This window comes from Grus americana, chromosome 22, assembly GCF_028858705.1.
Source record: "Grus americana isolate bGruAme1 chromosome 22, bGruAme1.mat, whole genome shotgun sequence".
NCBI lineage: Eukaryota > Metazoa > Chordata > Aves > Gruiformes > Gruidae > Grus > Grus americana.
The window spans coordinates 8,492,661-8,512,643 of record NC_072873.1 but is presented as its reverse complement, the minus strand read 5'-3'; the positions used below and the strand labels follow the sequence as shown (position 1 = coordinate 8,512,643).

General features: G+C 64.2%; 2 protein-coding genes across 7 annotated transcripts; one reads left to right on the top strand and one right to left on the bottom strand.

The window, feature by feature from the left end:
* Positions 1-232: 232 nt before the first annotated feature.
* On the bottom strand, positions 233-18,952 carry FMNL1 (formin like 1). 6 transcript variants are annotated; one of them, XM_054801849.1, is made up of 27 exons: positions 18,691-18,952; positions 12,511-12,594; positions 12,213-12,296; positions 12,058-12,131; positions 11,400-11,483; positions 10,999-11,139; positions 9,582-9,690; positions 9,260-9,336; positions 9,075-9,168; positions 8,658-8,732; positions 8,088-8,198; positions 7,846-7,995; positions 7,652-7,753; positions 7,297-7,537; positions 6,774-7,079; positions 6,530-6,651; positions 5,868-6,070; positions 5,316-5,550; positions 5,151-5,219; positions 4,923-5,003; positions 3,889-4,018; positions 3,618-3,781; positions 3,276-3,377; positions 2,904-2,996; positions 2,627-2,750; positions 2,234-2,321; positions 233-1,834 (listed from the first exon to the last, which is right to left on the bottom strand). In XM_054801849.1, exons 1-27 carry the CDS (start codon positions 18,850-18,852, stop codon positions 1,279-1,281), a joined length of 3,861 nt encoding a protein of 1,286 aa, XP_054657824.1. In that variant the 5' UTR covers positions 18,853-18,952; the 3' UTR covers positions 233-1,278. The 6 variants fall into 6 exon arrangements, with proteins under 6 accessions (XP_054657824.1, XP_054657823.1, XP_054657827.1 ...); XM_054801848.1 differs by having other exon boundaries at positions 12,058-12,296; XM_054801853.1 differs by lacking the exon at positions 2,234-2,321 and having other exon boundaries at positions 1,598-1,834; positions 18,691-18,951.
* On the top strand, positions 9,455-18,559 carry LOC129195621 (uncharacterized protein DKFZp434B061-like). Its single transcript, XM_054801854.1, has 2 exons — positions 9,455-9,550; positions 17,362-18,559. The coding sequence occupies exons 1-2, from the start codon at positions 9,512-9,514 to the stop codon at positions 17,752-17,754; spliced, it is 432 nt and encodes a 143-aa protein (XP_054657829.1). The 5' UTR covers positions 9,455-9,511; the 3' UTR covers positions 17,755-18,559.
* Positions 18,953-19,983: the final 1,031 nt, after the last annotated feature.

The following is a 19,983-nucleotide window of genomic DNA, read 5'->3' as shown; positions in this document are numbered from 1 at the left end:
ACCCCTGGCTGCAGTCAGGGGCCAGTCAGAAATACATCTTCCACTTAAAAATACTCCAAGGAGCACGGTCACGGCTCCCAGCAGCTGCTCTTACACAGGTCAGGGGTTGTTAGCAGAGCAGCGTGCAGCAGCTCGTCCGTCCGCCCATCCATCCACCCACCCTTCGCAGCATCGCCCCCCCGTGCAAAGCTTCACCCCTTCTCACAGACAAGTGCTTTATTCCTAGAGTCGTTTTATTACCAGTTCTGCTTTAGATTAAACAGGCCTTCAGTATATAAAAATAATGTATACAAATTAGCAGTTAATGTTTTACATTTCTGGCTTAAAGGCATTTATAAGTTACACACTCATTTCCCTTCCCTCCCCTTTGAGCTTCTGGGTAACCCGGAGCCGGTTGGCGCTTAGCATCTTAATTACAGCGGGAAGTGGTCGCTGCTCTGGCTCACAGCGAGGACTTAAACCTGGTCTAAAAGCTGGGGCTAGCGAGAATGTACACGGCAGCCACGCGTCCTCGCAGCAGGGCGAGCAGGGGCCGTTTGACGAAGTAAATGCATTAACAGGTTAATTGCGACAGTGCGTGGGTCGGATTTACTCAGCAGCAGCAGCAGGGCAGGGGAGGAATTGAGTCCAGCGTGTTATCTGGAGGCTTGTGCAGCTCTCTGGCCTCTTTCTCCTGCGTTATTTCAGCAGGGACCCTGCAGCGTTTCGGGCTCATGGTGGTTGCTGCAAGGGCTGGAGGCTGCCTAGCACCTGCTGCACATCGCATCCTGCAACCGCTGCCTAACGGGGAGCAGCCTCCTGCTCCCCGAGGGCTGATGGTCACTGTGGTCTCTGAGAGGCTCCCAGCCCCGACAGCGGAGGTGGATGCCGGGGATGCAGTGGGCAGCGCTAGGTACCACCTCACGGAGACTCGAGGACAGTAAATCCTTGACCCTGCTGCCGCTTGTCACAGCTATGGAGCCTCCCCAGCAGTGAGGAACAGCCCAGTGCTGCTCACCACAGCTGTAGGGTCCTGGTGAGACCCTCTATATGGGTGTTGCAGTCCCTGCTCCTGTAGCACAGAGAAATTTTAAGGAAGACGTATAAAATCGCTGTAAAATAGCACCCCTGCCAGCTCCTGGGGTACGGGAAGTGCCCAGGGCGGGATCGTTGCAGCAGGCTCCTCGCTGGAGAGGAGGCGCAGCCCGTGCCTGCTCGGCTCTGCAGTGGAGGAGAACACGGGTCTCCAAGGGCTCGGCAAGGCCGGGGGAGATGTGCAGGGACGGCTGCGTCCCTGGCTTACAGCCCTCCTCCCCTCCTGCGGCGGGAAATCGAAGGCACCAGCAAGCTGAAGAGTGGGGCACGCCGGCGTGCAGGGCTGACCCTGAGACAGGCGTGCAATGGAGCAGCTCCGGGGTAGGGATGGGGCAGCCCCTCTTTTCCTTCCAGGACAAGTTGGGGCCCATTCTGTGCCCCCCCCTCCCTGCTCATACCCAGGAGGGTCCCACGGCCCTGCCAGCCCGGGGGAGAGGAGCTCAGAGGCATTGCTAAGCAAGCGCCGGGGGATCCTTGGGCCGGACCCAAGGGCATGCAGGGTGGGAGCCGGCACGCGAAGCGGCTGGAGCAGGTAGGAGCGGGCACCGTCCCTGCGCCCCGTGTCGTCCCGGGCCGGCGGGTTGATGTCCTGCGGTCCCATCTGCAGCGGGAGGACGGTCCTGCCGCGGTCCTGGCAGCTGCGGGGACGGCGCCAGTCACAGCGAGATGTCCGGTGTCGCCTGCAGGGTCTGCCCCGCAGCCCGTTTCTTGGCGCTGCTGCGGCCCTTGTCTGCGCGCCGGTAAGGGTTGTTCCGCAAATCTGCGCCGGGAGAAAGCACAGAGGCTGGCTGAGCTGCGCCTGCCCACCCCGGGACCCGGTCACCCCCCGCCACCCAGGAGTCACCCCGCTTGGGTACAAGGATGCTCAGGAGAAGCCCGACCCGCTGCACGCAGAGCCAGGAGGAGGAGCAGCGGCCGTGAACAACCGCCCTGGGGGACCCTGTCCCTCGGCTCTTTCGGTGCCCAGCACCGTGTCGTGGGGCTGGGGCTGACGCCGCGATGCTCCCAGGGCTGGCTTTCAGCACGGGGCAGAGTCCAGCCGATCTGCCACGCAGCCGGAGGTGACGATGGGCAAGAAACCCAGGAGGGCGGCAAGGTCTGGCAGCCCCTGCCTGCACCCTGCCCTCGCCCTGAGCCCGCCTGTCCCCACGTTACCTACAGAGGACTCTCCTCGTTGAAGCTCACGTCGCAGAAGAGCCGGGACGAGCGCTTGCCCGTCCGGGCCGTGAAAGGAACAGTTTTCAGAGCTGAGCAGAGCAATCCAGAGAGACAGCGAGGAAGAGGAGGAGCAGGAGGGAGGAGGAAGAAGCAGAAGAAGAGGAAGAGCTATGAGACAGGGCAGAGAGCGCTCGGCAGCTTTGCCATGTGGGATGAGAAGGTGTTACAGGTGGGTTTGGTCCCTGTGATGGGGCTCGGTGGCCCTCCGGCTCCAGGCTGTGACAGCCCCCCGCAGCCCCCCAGCACCGAGGGTCTCCCCGCTGGCACCAGGTGCTGCAGGGGGGACGCCCGGCCGCTCGCCTGAAATAACCGCTCGCCTGAAATAACCTCTCACCTGAAATAATATCCTCGATGGCCCCGTCTTTTCCTTCGTAGATGAGCGGCTCCTTCACCATCTGCTTCTTCTTCAGCTCGGCGATCATGTCCATCTGCTGCCGCTTGGCTTTCTGGGTGGGCAGCTGCAGTTGGGGACAGCGTGGGGTGAACACCAGGGCCTCCCGCCGCACCCCAAAGGAGATGGGTTGCCCTCATCCTCGTCCCCCGCTCAGCTCTCCCCCACCAGGACCTGTCTTGCCCTTCCCCAAGGGAGCTGGACGCACGTGGGCACCCACCTCGGGCCGGTCCTCGCTGCCGGGGGGGCCGGATTCTGCCTCTTTGGCCGCGGCCTCTTGTTTCTTCCACAGCTCGATGTCCTGCTCCGCTTTCTTGGGAGAGGTGCAGGGAGGGTGCGCTGAGCCGGGGGGGGGGGTCCTGCCGCGTGACTGCAGCCCCCCTTCCTCCCCTCAGCAGCCCCCAACCCAGCTCCGACCGGCCCAAAGGGCAGCACCGCACCCCAGGGTCTCTCTGCCCCACAAGCCCCCAGTCTCACGTGTGGCTTTTGCTGGTTACTCCAAAGTGGGGTCAAACCCCCACCACCACCACCACCACCCCCAAGATGCCCTCCCAACACCCAGAAACAGGGCACTCCCCCCGTCCCCTCCTACCTTGTAGGCTCTGATGAAGCGCATGAACATGGGGAAGAAGGTGGTGGGGGGACTGGTCTTGGGGTTCTCCCCAAAGTACTCCACAGCCGACTCGTACGCCTCCTGCGGGCAGAGACACCCCGATCCAGCACCCCATCGCCCACCGTTTCCTTCCAGCCTCTCCCACCTCGGCATCCCCCTCCGTATCCCCCCTGGCTCCCAGCTTTCCTGCTGGAGCCACATCCCACCCAGAGCCTCTCCCATGGGGCAGAGGTGTGAGCACGGGGCACCCCGGGGTGTCCCCACATAGGACTGGGTGGGCCCAATCCTGCCCCACGACCCCGCACTACCACCAGCACCCACCTTGGTGGTTTTGCTGTCAGCCTGCAGCTTCTCCATCACCTCCGAGTTGACCTTGAGGAAGTCCTTGAGCACAGGGCTGTCGTCCTGCCGCATGAACTCCTTGCGGGTCAGCTCCATCCCCTGCTGCAGGCTCCGCACGTCCTGCAACACGCTGTCCAGGGACACTGCGGGGAGAGCGAGCGGCGCCGGGGTCAGGGTGGGCTCAGAGAGCTCCCGCACCAGGGCCACAGCCTGCCAGTGACCCCCCCAGCCCGGTGCCCATGGGCGCTACCTGTGCCCGCCTTGTCAAGGAAGTGCAGCTCGGTGTGGAAGCCGGTCAGCTCGGGGTACTTCTCTGTGATCACCCGCACCAGGTAATGCAGCAGCGTTTGCTTGCGGTCTGTCGACTTCATCTCCAGCAGCTGGGAGAGCGCGGCGTCAACCCAACCCGCATCCCACTGCCCCACCTCACCCCTGCTCAGGGCAGGCTCTGGTGGCCCTCCATCCCCACGGCTTGTTCCCGCATCCCTCCATCCCCACTGCTGGTTCCTACATCCCTCCATCTCCACGGCTGGTTCCTACATCCCTCCATCTCCACGGCTGGTTCCTACATCCCTCCATCTCCACGGCTGGTTCCTACATCCCTCCATCCCCACAGCCGGTTCCTACATCCCTCCATCCCCACGGCCGGTTCCTACATCCCTCCATCCCCACGGCTGGTTCCTACATCCCTCCATCTCCACGGCTTGTTCCTACATCCCTCCATCCCCACGGCTCGTTCCCATGTCCCTCCATCCCCACAGCTTGTTCCCACGTCCCTCCATCCCCACGGCTCATTCCCGCATCCCTCCATCCCCACGGCTGGTTCCTACATCCCTACGGCTCGTTCCCACGTCCCTCCATCCCCACAGCTGGTTCCCGCGTCCCTCCATCCCCACGGCTGGTTCCCGCGTCCCTCCATCACTCCATATCTGGTCTCTGCATCCTTCCAACCCCATGGCTAGTTCTTGTCTATCTCCATCCCTTTAGCTCCTCCCCATGCCTCTCCAACCCTACAGATGGTCCCTTCATCCCTCCATCCCCACGACTGGTCCCTGCGTCCCTACAGCTGCTCCCGATGCCTCTCCAAACCCTACAGACGGTCCCTCCACCCCCACAGCTGAATCCCGTCCCTCCATCCCTATAGCTGGTCCTTGCATCCTTCCATCCCCACAGCAGGTTCCCATGTCCCTCCGTCTCTCCAGCCGATCCCTGTGTCCCTCCATCCCCGCACAGTGACGGTGCCGCCGTGCACCAGCACACCGGGCAGCCCGGTGCCGACCCTACCGCATCCAGGCTCTGCAGCCGGAAGCCGTAGGCTGCCCCGCGCTTGCTGCTGTTCATGTAGTTCCCAAAGGCCAGGACAATCTGTGGAGACACAACGGCTCGAGGACACGGCCCGGCAGGGATGGGCCACCCCGGGGCGGGGGGCACTGTGCCTACACACACCCTGCGTGCACCCATCCCGTCCCAACGTCCCCCCCCATCATGGCCACCGCACCCCAAACTCCTCACCTCGAGGATGTTGCGCAGTTTGCTGGAGGACTTGAGGGACATGGAGGCGGCGATGATGGCGTTGAGTTGCTGTGGGTGGGAGGAGAAGCGTGTGAGTCTCGCCACAGGATGCCACCCCCTCACGGCCCCCCCAGCCACCCCGTTTCTGTCCCCTCTAACACCCACCGGCATGAGCAGCTGGGCCGTGTCGTTGAAGTTGCCCAGGAAGATCATGACATTCATGCGCTCGACCAGGCGCGGGATCTTGCTGAAGCGGATCATGAACTGGTCCTCATCCGAGAGCTCTTCCAGCGACTGCTGCTCCCGCTCAAACTTCCCGATGAGTGTCCGCTCGTACTCAGTGGGCAGGAAGCGCAGCAACAGCTCCAGAAAGTCGAGGCTCAGGGCTTGCTGGTCATACCTGTGGGTGGTGGGAGACCCCTAGCGCAGTCAGACCCCACAGCAGGTCCCTCAACTCCCCGTCACCCTTGGCTGGTTCCCATCTTCCTCTGTACCCAGCTGGTCCCTGCATCCCTCCATCCCCATGGCTGGTTCCCTTCCTCCTCCATCCCCACAGCTGGTCCCTCCATCCCTCCATATCTCTTCCCTCCATCCCCACAGCTGGGTGCCATCACCCCTCCAACCCCAGCGCACCCTCTGCCTTCCCATCCCTTCGGCGTAGCTGGGCTCCCACCCGATCTTCTCCCGACCTTCTCCCATCGAGGAGGGGACACTCACGTCTCGATGGCTGTGCAGATGTCCTGGATGCTGCGGCCGCCCTTGCGGAGGGTGATGGCCAGGTTCTTGGCTCGGTTGGACTCCATGAGAGTGACCTTGCTGGGAGCCTTCTGCGTGGCCTTCACTTTGAGGGCACTGATGTCCAAGCCGGGACCCTGCGCCTTGGTCTTGAACTGCTCCTCAAAGTCACTCATGTCCAGCTCCTGTGGGGAGATTGGGCTGAGGGCACGGTGGGGAGGTGACACAGGACATCTGGGACGAGGACGGGGCCAGAGGACCGGGACAAGGAGGAGAGGAGTGAGAGGATGAAGATGGAGCAAGGGGACAAGGAGAGGGACAGGACAAGGGGACAGGGAGGGGGTAAGGAGGGGATGAGGGGACCAGAGGATGAAGGCGAAGACGAAGACATGGACAGGATGTGAAGATGAGGATGGAGCAAAGGGATAAGGATAGGGGAACAGAAGTATGGCAGATGCCATGCTGTCCCTCTCCATGGCGCCGAGGAGCTGCTCCGACCTCCAGCTCTTCCAGCAGCCACGTGAGACCACGGATGGGTGCAAGATGGGCACGGGGGCAACGTCAGCATGGGTGAGGCATGGACTGGGGTGCTGGCCCAGCCAAGCACCCTGCGCCCGCACCCCTGCGGACCCCCCCGTCCTCACCTGCAGCACCTTCTCGTCGTTGAGCTCGGTGAAGACGGTGCCATCGATCTGGCTCGGCTTCAGTGCCACCCAGTTGAAGACGGGCATGCGAAACTTGGTCTGGATCGGCTTCTTCACCTTCACTGCGGGGTGACGGGGAAAGGCGGGGGGAATGTCACAGGGTGGGGGGGGGTCCCAAACCCACCCCGGGGTGCCCCCAGCCCTCACCCCGGGGATGTCCCCACCATCCCTGGGCCACACTCACCTGAACCACCAGTGCTGGGGGGGGCACCCGGCGCAGCTGGGAGCTCCCCGCCGAGGGGTGGGGGTGGCGGAGGGGGGGGGACGGGGCCCTCCAGCCCCCCCGGGGGCAGTGGGGGGGGTGGTGGCACTTGGGCACCCGGAAGCGGAGGGGCTGGGGGGGGTCCGGTGCCTGTGGGCAGCGGGGGTGGGGGGGGCAGCGGGGGGCCGGGCTCAGCCCCGGGCAGCGGCGGTGGGGGTGGAGGGGGGGAGGCCGGGGGGGCGGCGGGTGCTGGTGGGGGAGACGGGGCCGGGGCCGGAGCTGGAGCATCTGCAACGGAAAGAAGAGGTGGGTGAGACAGTGGCACAGCAGGACGCGGTGCCACCGCCACAGTCCCTCTGCCACCGAGCGACTCTGTGTCCCTGGGCACAGCCCCGCGCCCCGCCTCGGCGTCTCTGCCCAGCGACACGCTGCCACCCCTCTGCGCCAGGCATCCCCCCGGGAAGGGGACATCACGGGCTGCCACCACCCCCCCACACCCCGGTACCTGTGCTGGCGGTGCTGGTGGTGGCGGTGGCGGTGGTGGCCTCTCCGGTAACCACGGGGGCTGCCGGGGTTTCTATGACAACGGGGACGATTTCGATGGCGACATCTCCATCAGGCCCACGCAGGATCTGCACCAAGCCCTTCTCCTCCAGCTCCGCCAGCCGCCGCTCCAGCGCCAGCCGGTAGCACTCCTGGGGCTGCGGGGCCGGCGGGCTGGGGGGCCGCGGTGGGCTCAGCTGCTCCTGCAACGGTGACAAGCCCCGGCACGTCATCGGTGTCCCCCAGGCACCCCCTAACCCCCTGTCCCCCAGACACCCATCCCTTCCTCCAGCATCGTAGCACCCATGGGTGCTCACCCGCAGCGCCTCCAGCTCCCGCCGCGCCTGGCTCAGCTGCTTCTCCAGCTCCGCTATCTTGGCCATGGAGTCGTTCTCCGCATCCTGCAGCTTCTCCGTCAACTGCGGGGGACGAGGCGACGTCGCTCAGCCCCATCCCCATCCCTCCCTCGGGGCTTGCGTCAGCAGCTCCTGCCCACGCGCCCGCGTCCCACCTGGCTGACGTGCTCCTGCAGCTCCTCCATGTGCTCCAGCACGGCTGTCTTGGTCTCTGAGTCCTCCAGCATGGCCCCCACATCGAAGACGTTGTCCAGGTAGGCTTGGATCTGCACCTGCAGCTTGTCGCTCTCGGTGAGACGGAGGGTCTGCCATGGGAGAGCCGGTGGCACCGTCAAGGCCAGTGGCACCCCCCCCCCAGCACCCACCCCCAGCACCGGGGCGGTGCAGGATGACCCACCTCCAGGTAGTGGTCCAGCCCCAGGTGGGTGAACTCGTACTGCAGGAAGACGCGGAAGTTCATGTTCTCCACCGAGTGCACCACGATGTTGATGAACTGCATGCAGGCCACCTGCGGGACCAGGACAGGCTCAGCGCGGCCACCGGTATGGCACGGTGGCACGGCAGTCCTTGGGGACATGGTGCCCCAGGGACTGCACAGTGGATCGGTGGCCCTCAGGGACTCGGTGCCCCTGGGGAATGCACGGTGGTTTCACAGCCCTGGGGACATGTGGACCTGGGGAAGGACCAGCGGCTCAGCAGCCCTTGGGGACACCATGCCCTGGGGACAGCGCGTTGGCTCAGCAGCCCTGGGGACATGGTGGCTGGGGGACAGCATGGTGGCTCAGAAGCCCTTGGGGACACACAATGCCCTGGGGACAGCACGGTGGCTTGACAGCCCTTGGGATGCAGCATGCTGGGATGGACCAGCAGCTCTTGGGGACACAACTTACTGGGGACACCACAACAGCTTGGCATGGGGACACAGTTCCCTGGGGACAGCAGAGCACCAGCCCCACCAGCTGCTCACCATGAAGTCGATGTTGGTGTCCTCGTTTCGGAAATACTCCATCAGCTTCTCAAAGCGGTTCTTCTCCCCGCAGACCTGGGGTGGGAGCAGGGGGCTGAGGCCCAGGAGGGACACGGCCAGGGTGGGTACCCAGGGGGTGGCAGGGCAGGAGGCACCCGCCGGTGACACCATCCCAACCCTGCTAGGTGCCACCCGGCACCCGGTCCGACTGGGACGTGGCCCTGAGGACACACGCTGGCATGGGGACGTCAAGCCCAATGGCTGGAGCATCCCAAAGCGAGTCACGGGATGGGCATTTTAGGATGGGGGGGTGCCCTGATGACGCAGGGCTCTGCCACACATAGGGAAACTGAGGCACAAACCCAGCCAGAGCATGGGTGTCAGCGTGAGGACCACGTGTCCCTGCTGGGGACTCACCTCTTTGAAGTTGTCGAAGGCGGCCAGGATGATGTCGTGGCCACCTCGGACCAGGCAGACGGCGGCCAGCAGCTCCAGCACCAGCGCCTTGGTCCTGTGGAGACATGGGGCACGAGGGGCTCGGGGACAGGGGACAGGCGAGGGGACAGGGGGATGGAGGATGGGGGGCAGGGGACAGGTCCTACCTGGCGTTCTTGTTATTGAGGCTCAGGGTGATCTCGTTGACGCAGGCTGGGTGGTTCATCACCAGGCTGAAGCCAGACTTGGGGGGGAAAAAGAACATTAATGGGGTTGCGTGTCCTCCTGTCCCCCCCCAGGGATGCTCCAGGACCTTGGGACATCCCCATGCCACATCCCCACCAGACAGGAGGTTGAGCAAGGACACCTCAGAGCAAGGGGATGGAGAACGGGTCCCGCCCCAAACCCTGCCCCCAAAGATGGTCCCGCAGGGGCTGGAGGCTGTTGGGGAACCCCAGGTGGGTCCCCGAGGACGTTGCCCTCTCCCACCTGGTAGTTCATGATGGCGCGGAGACACATGATGCAGACGTGGACGTCGTCCTTCTGGCTGACGAGGCGGGAGTTCCTCAGTGTCTTCCTGCTGTGCGAGGGGTTCAGCCTGGGCGGGCGAGAGGGCGGCTGAGCGGGGGACGGGGGGGGACGGCCGGGGCCGGGGAGGGGGGCGCAGCACAAGCGGGGAGAGGGGGCAGCGCGTGGGTGGGTGGGTGGCAGCAGCTGGGGGACACACACGACACACCAGGGGACCCGGGAGGTCACGTCCCCACAGGAGAGACCCCCACATCCGTCCCCTCGGGGCGGTGGGGGTGACGGGGGGGTGGGCGGGCGGGTGGGATGGAGGTTAGGTGCCCCTCGTGCGCACGGGTGGTCTCGGAGGCTCACCGGGGCGGGTAGGAGCTGCCGGGTGACCGGGGGCTACTGTCCCCATCGCTGCCCGGGGCGCTGCAGGGGACGCTGGGGTGGATGTGGCGGAGGAGGGTGTGGATGTGCTGGTTCGAGAGGCAGCAGCTGGAGGCGCGTTAGAGCCTGCAGGACAGGAGGGAGAAACGGGGCTCCCGCGTGGCCCCTGGCACACCCGGTCTGGGGGACACGGGTGGGGGGGGATGGACACCAGAGCCAGGCCCCCCTGCGGGTGCCACATCACTCCTGACCTGTCCCTGGGGCTGGGGGAGGAGGGGGGGGACGGCACCCCGGTTCCTCCAGAGCTGCTGGCAGGCGGCAAGGGACCCCCGCGGTCCCCGAGGTGCCACGTTACGGCTCCCGGGGTGACCCCTGGGACACCCCCCCCGCCCGCCTGGGACGCCCCGCGGGCACCATCCCCTGTGGCGGTGGCCAGCAGCGGGGCCCTGCCGGGGTGTCCCCGTCACGCCAGCACCCCGGGCCCGGCACCTACCGTCAGCGCGTCCCCCGGCAGCGTGCAAGAGAAGAGCGGGGTTAGAAGGGGGCTGCGGGGGCGAGGGCGCCAAGCGAGAGCCACCGGCCACCAGGACCAGCTACGGGGGGGGCGCAGGCCCGTTCCTCCACCCCGGTTTTAAACCAGGGGTGGGGGGGGGGGGTGAGGGGTGTGCGATTTGCTCCCCCCCCCCAAATCTCAAGCATCTCCAATTTTTGCTTATTGATGGGTTGTGCCCAGAGCACCCCACAACAGTCGTGGCACCGAGCTGGGGGGGCTGATCCAGCCCGGCTCCCAGCAGGGGTGACCCCTTGTGCACACGCGGGGATGCGGCTTTGTGTGTGGGGGGGTGTGTGTCCCCAAAAAAACCCCCAGCACCGGGGACCCATCTTTAGGACCAGGCCTGCATCTCCCTGCCGAGCCCCTCTCCGAGCGGGGGTGCAGCGAGGCAGAGAGCGGGGGGACACGGCACGGAGACAGGCGGGGGGCCGCGGGGGCCGCAGGACCACGCGTTACCTGACGGTGAGGTGCCGCACTTTGGAGGAGCCCTGGGTGGGGGACGAGGAGCTGCTTTTGCTCAGGTCCTCCAGCGACCGCTCCAGGACCTTGCCCTTGTCGGAGCCCGGGCTGCCGTTCTCGGCGCTCTCCATGTCGTACCTGGAGGCCCATGGGGACACAGGGACGGGTGAGATGGGGCACCCCGATATGGGCAGGCATCCCCCCCACACACACACGCCGTGGGGTCCCCGGGGCTGGGGATGTCGGGGATGCGCTGCGCCGCCCCAGCCGTGGAGCATCCTTAGCTCCATCACTGCGATGAGGGGGGGGAGCAACCCCCCCCAGGACCCCCCCAGCCCCTCCGAGTCCCGGGGGGGGCCACTCCCGGCCTTGGGGAAGGGGGACCCGCGGGGACGTACGCGACGGAGCATTGGGCGAAGGCGAGATACTCCAGCAGCACGTCCAGTCCCTTGTTCTCCTCGTTGAGGAACTCCTGGACCCAGCTGGGAGGTGCAGGGGGTCAGTGGGCTCTGCCAGCCCCCCACGCCCCCCCCAAACCGCGGCGGAGCCACCCCCCGGTCCGAGGTCCCCAGCGAGGGTGGGTCAGGCTGGGGACACCAGGTGGCACGTGTCCCCGAGGCACTGGGTGCCATGGGGGGGTCACCCCCGCCCCTGACGCACAGGGGACACAGCCCCAGGGCTCCGCGGCCACCGCGGCCACCAAGACAGCACAGCCTGGCCATGGGTGGTGGGACCACGGGCACCCATGGCTCAGCACCCACCACACCACGAGGGGCCGGGACACCCAGGGTGGGGGTCAGGGTCCATCCTGGCACCCAGGGGGTACCAGACAGCCAAGATGGGGGTCGGGTCCTGCAGCACCCATGGCACAGCTGGCTGCTTCAGCACCCCCGTCCTCAGATCAGAGCCACCCCAGAGGGGCAGGATGAGGCCACCAGCCTCCACGCCCCGCTGTCACCCCCACGGCCAGAAGCCACCGTCACGCCAGTCCCTGTCCCGGCGATACCGGGGACAGCAGCGGCAGCTGGGTGACAATGAGGACACCCCCATCCTTACCCGATGTAGTTGGTCCTCAAGGAAATCTCCAGCTCCCGGAGCACCTGCGTCGACTCCTGCACTCGCCTCTTGAACTGTGGGACGGGGAGAGCCGTTGGCACCGTCCCCGCACCCGACCCGGGATGGGGAAAAGGGGTGCAAGGGGGAGCCCTCACCTTCCTGCTTACACCACCCGTGTCCAAGTAGCTCTTTAGCTTCTGGATGTAGGCGGACGGTGGGTTTTTCACCTGGAAACGCTCCTACAAACCCCGGAGAGAGGCTGAAACTGGGTCACCCGCCCACGGCACGGGGACATGCCACCGTCCCCGCAACAGCCGCCATGTCCCTGTCCCCACCCCGATGTTTAATTGGGTTAATAAGGCGCCGTATCGCCGTATTGGGTTGATGCTCACGCCGCGAGTGGCACTTGGGGACAGGGACAGCACCGGGGACGCCGTGACGCCCAGACCTCACCTGGTCGCAGATGAGCTCCCACTTCTTCTCATTGTCGTACTGGTTGAGCAGCTTCATCTTGTCTGGGGGCAGGTTCATGGAGTTCTGCGGGATGAGGGGTGTCAGGGCTGGGGGGGGGGGTGACCCCCAAAACCACCCCCCGGGGCTGTAGCAGCCGCTGCTCGCCCAACGCCGGGTGTCCTTGCTCAGCAGTGGGAGGTTGGGGACACCGGTGGGAGGAGGGGGACACCGCCATTCCCAGGATGATAGCATCCCACCAGCCATGGACCCGTCAGCAACGTCCCCACCTGGGGGTCCCCGAGGCAGAGGGCAGGGGGTGTTAGTGGGGGACGGGAGGAAAAACTGGACCCGTCCGTCTGTGTCATGAGTGCACAACGCTCCCAGCCTCAGCCAGCCCAGTCCCGGCAGAGCCACTTGGGGTGAGGGACGGGGGACATGGGCTGGTGACAAAGCTGAGGAACCCGGCAGTCTGGGCCCTGCTCAAGGGTGACCGTCACCTCCGAGTACCCCCCGCCACCACAGGCGCATGACGAGCCCGGCTGGTGAAATCAGTTTCTTTAGAGACACGATGTCAGAGCAGGGTCTGGTGTGTCACCACGTCCCTCTGCGAGCCACTGTTGCACAACACCCCCACCCCCCCCGCCCCGGGACCACCCCGGCAGGACGTGACGTGGTTTCCGCGCTCTGAACGGCACGAGGTGGCTGCCGAAACCGCTCCGCGCCACGGCTGGGGGCTCGGGGAGGCCCCAGGTGCGGTTCCTGCCTCTGGGGTGCTCGGGGACCCCAAGGAACACCACGGGATGGCCAGCAGAGCCATGGCCTGGGTCACACTGGGAGCACAGCTCGGATCATGGCCAATTTCATTGCCCAAAAGACCCATTTCTTGGTGATCTGGTCCCCAAGGGAAAAGCAGGAGCTGAGGCAGCCGCTCGCCTGGAGAGCGCAGGCAAGCTGGCACGCTGGCTCGTGGAGGCGATGCACAGCCCCAAGGCACCCTTCACCTCCAGTTTTGGGGTCCCCTGATGCTGAGGATGAGGATGTGGGGTGCATCGCGCCCCTGGAACACCCAGGTCCTCGGGGAAAAGGCATCTCACAGGGGTTTGGTTGCCCACAGAGGGGCAGGTCCGCGAGGAGAGGTGCCACAGTGGCGGGCAGGAGCAGAAGCCTTGCCGCACATCTCCACCAAGGACCTGTCAAGCTGCTTTCACAAGAAGCCAAAGCCGGGAGACGTGGGCGGAGAGGAACCAGCACTCAGCTGGATTTGTCCAGGAGACGGCTCGCACAGAGAGCTGGACAGGAAGGGCAAAATCAGGCCGCGGGGTCAGAAATAGCCTCATTGCGAAGCTGCCGGCGCTGCGCTGGAGCTGCCGGGTGGGTCTCGGGATGGGCAAGGCAGCAGCAGCCCCCAGATGTCCCCTTTGCCGGGGAGGCCCATCTTCGTGGTCCCCAAGATGCCATCCTTGGGGTGGATGAGACCCTCCAGGAGGGTCAGACCAAGGGACAGGGCTGTGCTGAGAGGGATGCACCCAAACACCCCACCCGGAGCTCTGGCAGCACCCGTGGCACCCTCTGTGGGACACTCCGTTGGGTGCCCTCAGCAGGGAGGGGATGGTGGCACCTGCCACGTGGACTACCTCTTCCAGGGACCACGTGCGGGACCTGGGAAAACCAGGACCAAGCGTCACCAGCGGGACAGGACCTCGCGTGGGCCCCCCGCCACGGGGATGCAGGCGGGGCAGGGGGATGCTGGGGATGTCCCTGTGGAGGTGGCTCTGCCACCGAGCCCCGTGGTCCCCTCCTTGCGAGCAGGGCAGGATGTGGCACAGTTTGGGTACAAACTGGGTGGTGGCTGCCTCCTGCTGCGGCGCGGGGCGGGCACGTGGTGCTGGGGGGAGGAAGCGGCTCTGCTGTGGTCCCTGGCGTCAGCCAGCAGCACGAAGAAACCGGTTCTCATTTCCTGCCGGGGAGGGGGCCCAGTACCGCGGGAGGTGTGGGGCAGGGCGGGAGGTGTGGGGGCCGGTGGGAAACACAGGGCAGGGAGCGGCTGAGCACCCCGGAGGTGGCAGAGGAAGGACTTAGTCCTCCTCCTCTTCCTCCTTGGGGGACAAGGATGGAAGGGTCATGAGGACTTGGCCCCAGCAGCCACGTCCCACCTCCCGTCATCCAGCACCCAGCACCCTCATCCCGCCCCATCCTCCTCTCCCAGCCTGCCAGCAGCGCCACAGCCCGCCGCGTTACTGAGCGGGTGCCACCAAACGTGCGTCCCCCCCCAGCCCTCCTGCAACACGAGGTGCCATGGGGCCCACGGTCCCATCCTGCCCATGCCCAGCACCAGGGTGCAGCCGGCTGGGGCCCCCCATCTCAGCCGACGCTGGCCGCGGGGTCAAGTCAGGCTTTACTCTACACCTAAAACTAAGACCGGGCGGAGGCAAAGCAGCACCTACACCATTTTCCGGTACGAAAAGACCTTTTCGTATTGCAGCACCCGCAGCGCCAGGGCTGGCGGGAGGACGGAGCTATTTTGGGTGTCAGACACCTTCTTTTTGTTCCGCACGCAAGCAGGCAGAGCTGAGCAGAGCCAGGCCCTGCACCAAAACCCAGCACAAAAAAATTCAAATCATCCTTTACGGATGCATTTGCTCTGCAAAACACCGACGGGCTCAAGTGAAACGCTGCTGAACCCAGCGAGCATCGTTCCTGGGGCACGTGGGGGACACGCGTCCACGGAGCGGGGATAGAAAGCCCCGGTGGCACGTGGCACGGGAGAGCATCCCAGTTCGGACATCGGGTACCGACCCTGCCCGCCGCAGGGAAAGGGTTGGAGCAGCCCTGAGATGGTGGTTTAGGAGCTTCCACCGAGCGTTTGGCCACGGGAAGGACTAACGTCACCGGGTGCCCGGGCTGGTGGCTGAGGGACCACGCCACTCCCAGGATGTCCCATCCCTGGTGGCCAGGGAGCACGATGCTCCCACCCAAGGGGGGTTGGGACATGCCCAGCCCCGCAGTGCCAGCCAACCAGCGATGCTGACCACCACCGGATCCATCCTCCTGCCTCTCCCCGAGGCTCAGCGCCAGGCACCCAGCAGGATCGGCCCCACCCAGGGCTCTCCCAACCCCCTGCGTGCAGCAAGCCGGGCTGGGTGACGCTCCCAGGACCGGCTCATCCCACTAGGGAGTCCTTGGGTCAGGCCAGGTCCCAAACCCACCACGTCCCAGGGAGGGGACAAGCTGGTGGAGGAGTACACGGGTTCCTGCTGATGGCCGGATCCTGCCGCGAGGGTGGCGAGGAGCACGCTAAGGGATGTGCGGCCGCTACCGCCTGCTGCTCCCGGCTCTATTTTAAGAACAAGCAGAAGCTGCTCTCGGCGCAGGCTGGGGAGAAGAGCCTGATCCAGCCACCGTGTCCACATCTCTGCCGGCTGCCCGCCCGCCCACCCTGCGCCCGCGTGCAGGGGGATCCCTGCGCCGGGATGTTCTCCTGAGTCAGGCAGGGACGGATCCAGTCACCCGGGGGGTTCCCAGCGCCGGGATGCTCCCCTCATTCGGCCATGGCCTGATCCAGCGCCGCACGGCAGCTCACAGGCTGCTTCCCTTCCTCTCGAGGGCACACGTCACCCGTGGGGACGCCCCACCGCAGCCCCACGGCACCCAGCCAGACCTGGCCACTGCGGGCCACCGGCCTGAGGACGCATCCAGCAGAAAGCCGAGCATCAGTTTGCTTTCCCGGTTGAGCTGAGGCCGACACCGCGGCTGGAGCTCACTGGTGACCGGTCCCGCTGCCGGGGCCAACAGCACATCTGCAAACATCTGCAAACATCTGCAGCAATGACGTTTGACGCTCTCTTCCCCAGGTCCCGGGAGAAGCAGCAGCAAAGCCCTCGCCAGCAAAACTTCCCAGCCGGAGCGGCCCCTGTCCCTGTCAGCCACCGTCCCCAAGGCTCCAGCCAAACCCCCCCAGCTATTTTCGGCTTCACCTCTGCCACAGCCTCACCTCACAATTTCACGCAGATATTCTCGATTGCTACCTCTTGACATCCAAAGGGGGGGGGGGGGGAAATCCTGACTGCTCCAAGTGGGAGCATCCCAGCATCCCCGTCGCAGCAGCAAAGAGGTGTCCCTTCCTCCACGCCATCCCAAAAAGCCACCTCGGTGCATCCCAAACCACTTGGCGCAGGGACAACCCTCCCGCCGCTCTGCCAGAGCGGCATCTGCCACAGTGCCCTAGCTGGGAAGAAGCCAGCTTTGGGGGAAAAAAACCTAAATCCCCCATTTCTCGGCAGGTGGCGGGTTTATCCATCCCCTTCCCGGTGGTAGTTTGGATCCCCCAGACTCCACCGTTGGCTTTTCTGCCAGGCTTTGCCCCACCAGCTCTCCCAGTTTGGGATGTCCAGACCAAAACTGGTTCACGCCAACGTGTTCTCACAGCATCGCCATAACCATGGTAACATGCCAGATCCGGATCGCACCCCGTTGGGAGATTCCCAACCCATCACCTCCAGCTCCATCACTGACCTCACAAGCTCAGGAGGCGGAAAAATTGAATCCCAAGTCAACGAAAGTGGTTGGGGTGGGTGAGGGTGGAGGGACCCTCTGTCCCCGTGTCTCCCCCCCCGCCCCAGGGGTCCCACCGCCCCCCTGGCGACGAGAAGGGGGAAGGGAACCTGCGAAAGGAGGAAGCGAGATTGGGACAGCCGATTTCGCAAGACACCGGGTTCCTGTCTGGCCAAAGCACGGCCCCCCACGTCCCCCGACCCCCCGGAAGGGCCTTCCCTCGGGACGGAGGAGGTGCAGGGGGCGGTGAGGATCTGGAGCAGCGCTTTCCCCCTTCTTTCAACCGTTTTTTCGGTTTAGGATTTCCAACCTGCCGCCACCCAGCCAGGCGGAAAGTGCCGTTTCCTGAGGCCTCGCAGCAACAGCGCAGCAGAAGCACCCCAAGGTCCCCGGCTGCCCATCCTCTCCTGCCACCGTCGCTGCGGCACCCGGGCACCATCACGGGCGCCGCCACCCAGCTCGGCCACCCGCCGCCCTCCACACCCCAGCCCAGTGACGGCCGTCTCACGGCAAAGCCCCCTCCTTGGGGATTTTGGAGGTCCCACGTGGATCCCTGCCTTGCAAAGCCCTTCGCCATCATCCCCCCGCGGCCGCGCTGAACCAGAGCCGGTGCTCGTGGCGGCGGCGAAGCGGCGGCAGCTCCGGCTGCGATGGCTGTCCCCAAATAATCCTCTTATAAATTCCACGAGATAAAAAAAATAGCTTCCAAATAATTTGGGCTCGGCGCTGGGATGGCGGATCCCACCAAGCAGACCCCAGTGTACCGGCATCCAGCAGAGCTTTTGCCCGCGGCCGCTCCTGGCATGGGGTCAGCAAACGGGTTCCATCTCCTGCCGGGGGATCAAGGGATTAAAGCAGCAAATTTTTCCCCCGCTCCCAGCCTGACCCTCTGCCACGGACCATTTTTGGGGAGGGTACAGCTACGGGATGGAGCGTGCCCCGGCTCCTGCGGTGGGGGACCCGACGCGAAGGTCACGGCCAGCCGGCCCCGCTCAAGGACGGAGGGGAGCGAGCGGGAGCTGATCTCCGGCAGCTCCGAGCGTTTCAAGGAGCTGCCATCCCATGGGAACTCGGTTTCGGCATCACCCGCTGCTCACCCCACGGCGGGAGCCGGGGAGGCCGGGAGCGATGCTGGCGGTTTTCCACGGGGGGAAAAAACAGCATCGGGGAGGAGGACGAGGAGGAGGAGGAGGTGAGCCGAACGCTTTGACATCCGCAGCACCGGCTGTCTGCAGCACGCTGCCGGCTCCGGGCCCTGCCGCCGGCTCCTCGCCATGGCGGAGCGTCCCCGTGAGCTGGGGTCACCCCAACAGTTTAGGGCTGGATCCCCACCACCACCCCACCCTGAGAGCAGCGGGGAGACAGCGCCGGGGGTGCGGGGCATCCCCCGGGCAGGGTCGAGCATCCCCATGAGTAACGGGGCGGGAGAGCAAAAATTACTATTAATGATTAAAAAAAAAAATCAATAGCATGACAGAATAATAAAATATTCTCGTAAGAATTAAGCTAGTACCGATACAATAATGACGGTGATGCTGCTGATCGGAAGATGCCCGGGCAGGGTTGCGGGGCTCCCCCCAGCAGGGGTGCTCCCCCCCCAGCCCCCCCTCCCCGAGCCCCCCCACTCACCAGGACGCGGCCGAAGCGCTCCTCCAGCTCGGCGGGGGCGGGCATGGGCTGCCGGGGGGGCGACGGGGCGGTGGCGGCGCTCGGGGGGGGCACGGGCAGCCGGGTGTCGCGGCTCTCCCGCCCCCCAGCCCCCCCCTCCATGCCCCCGGCCGCGTTGCCCATGGCCGGGATGCGGGAGCGGCCGGGTCGGGCTCGGCTGGGAGCGTCGGGGTTTGGGTCGGGGGTTTTGGGGTGGGTTGTTCGGAGGGGGGGGGGTGGGCTTTTTCCCCCCCTCCCCTCCCCTCCCCTTCCCCTCCTTCTCCGCTGCCGCTCTTCGCCGTTTGCAACTTCTCCGGGGCGTTATTGCGCTGTAACCGCCTCCCCCCCGCCTCCCCCCCCGCCCCGGCGGGCTGGGCTCTGCCGCGCCCCGGCCCCGCAGCCGGGAGGAGGCTCCGGCACCTGCTGCCCGCGCGGGGCCGGCGCTGCCTGGGCTGGCTGCTGCGCCCGCCCCCCGCTTGCGTCTTGTCTCTGTCCCACTGTGCTGTGCTTCATCCTAATTTATTGTATCTTAATTTATTTTCATTTTTAATTACTTTATTTTATTTTAATGTAACTTTTTATTTATTTTAGATTTTATTGTTATTTTATTTTTACTTTTTAAATTTTATTTTAATGTTTTTTATTATTTTATCTTTTATTTATTTTAATTTTCTTGTAATATTCTTTTAATATTATTTTATTTTTGATTTTTGATGTTTTACATTTACTTTCACTTTATTTCTTTTTTGCATTTCAATTTTATTTTCTCTATTTTTTAATGTAGGCATTTATTATTTCACTGTGCTATTTTATTTTAGGCTATTATTTTATTTAATTGTTATTCCATTCTATTCTTTATTTTATTTTTAATTTCCATTTTTATTTTATTATTTATTTTACTTTTTTATCCTATTTATTTCTTTTATTTTATTACTGATCTTATTTACTTTTAAGCTTTTATTATTTTAGTTTATTTTTACTCTTACTTATTTTACTTCCTTTTTAATTATTTTGTTTATTTTGTTCTATTTTATTTTATTTTATTTTGGTTTATTTTATTTTATTTTTTAAGGGGCAGATGGGAGCAAAGAGGGCGGCCAGGAGGTGTTGGGCTCCCTCCCCTCTTCCCCTCTGTCCCCACCTCAGCCATCACAGGAGTGAGAGCTGAGGCTGAGCAAACTCATTGCATCCCTGGGCAGCCCACCCTGGGCAGGGGACCTCCAGAGCGTGTGACACCGGGTCTGGGGGGGGTCCCCGGGGGGGGGGGACGTACGC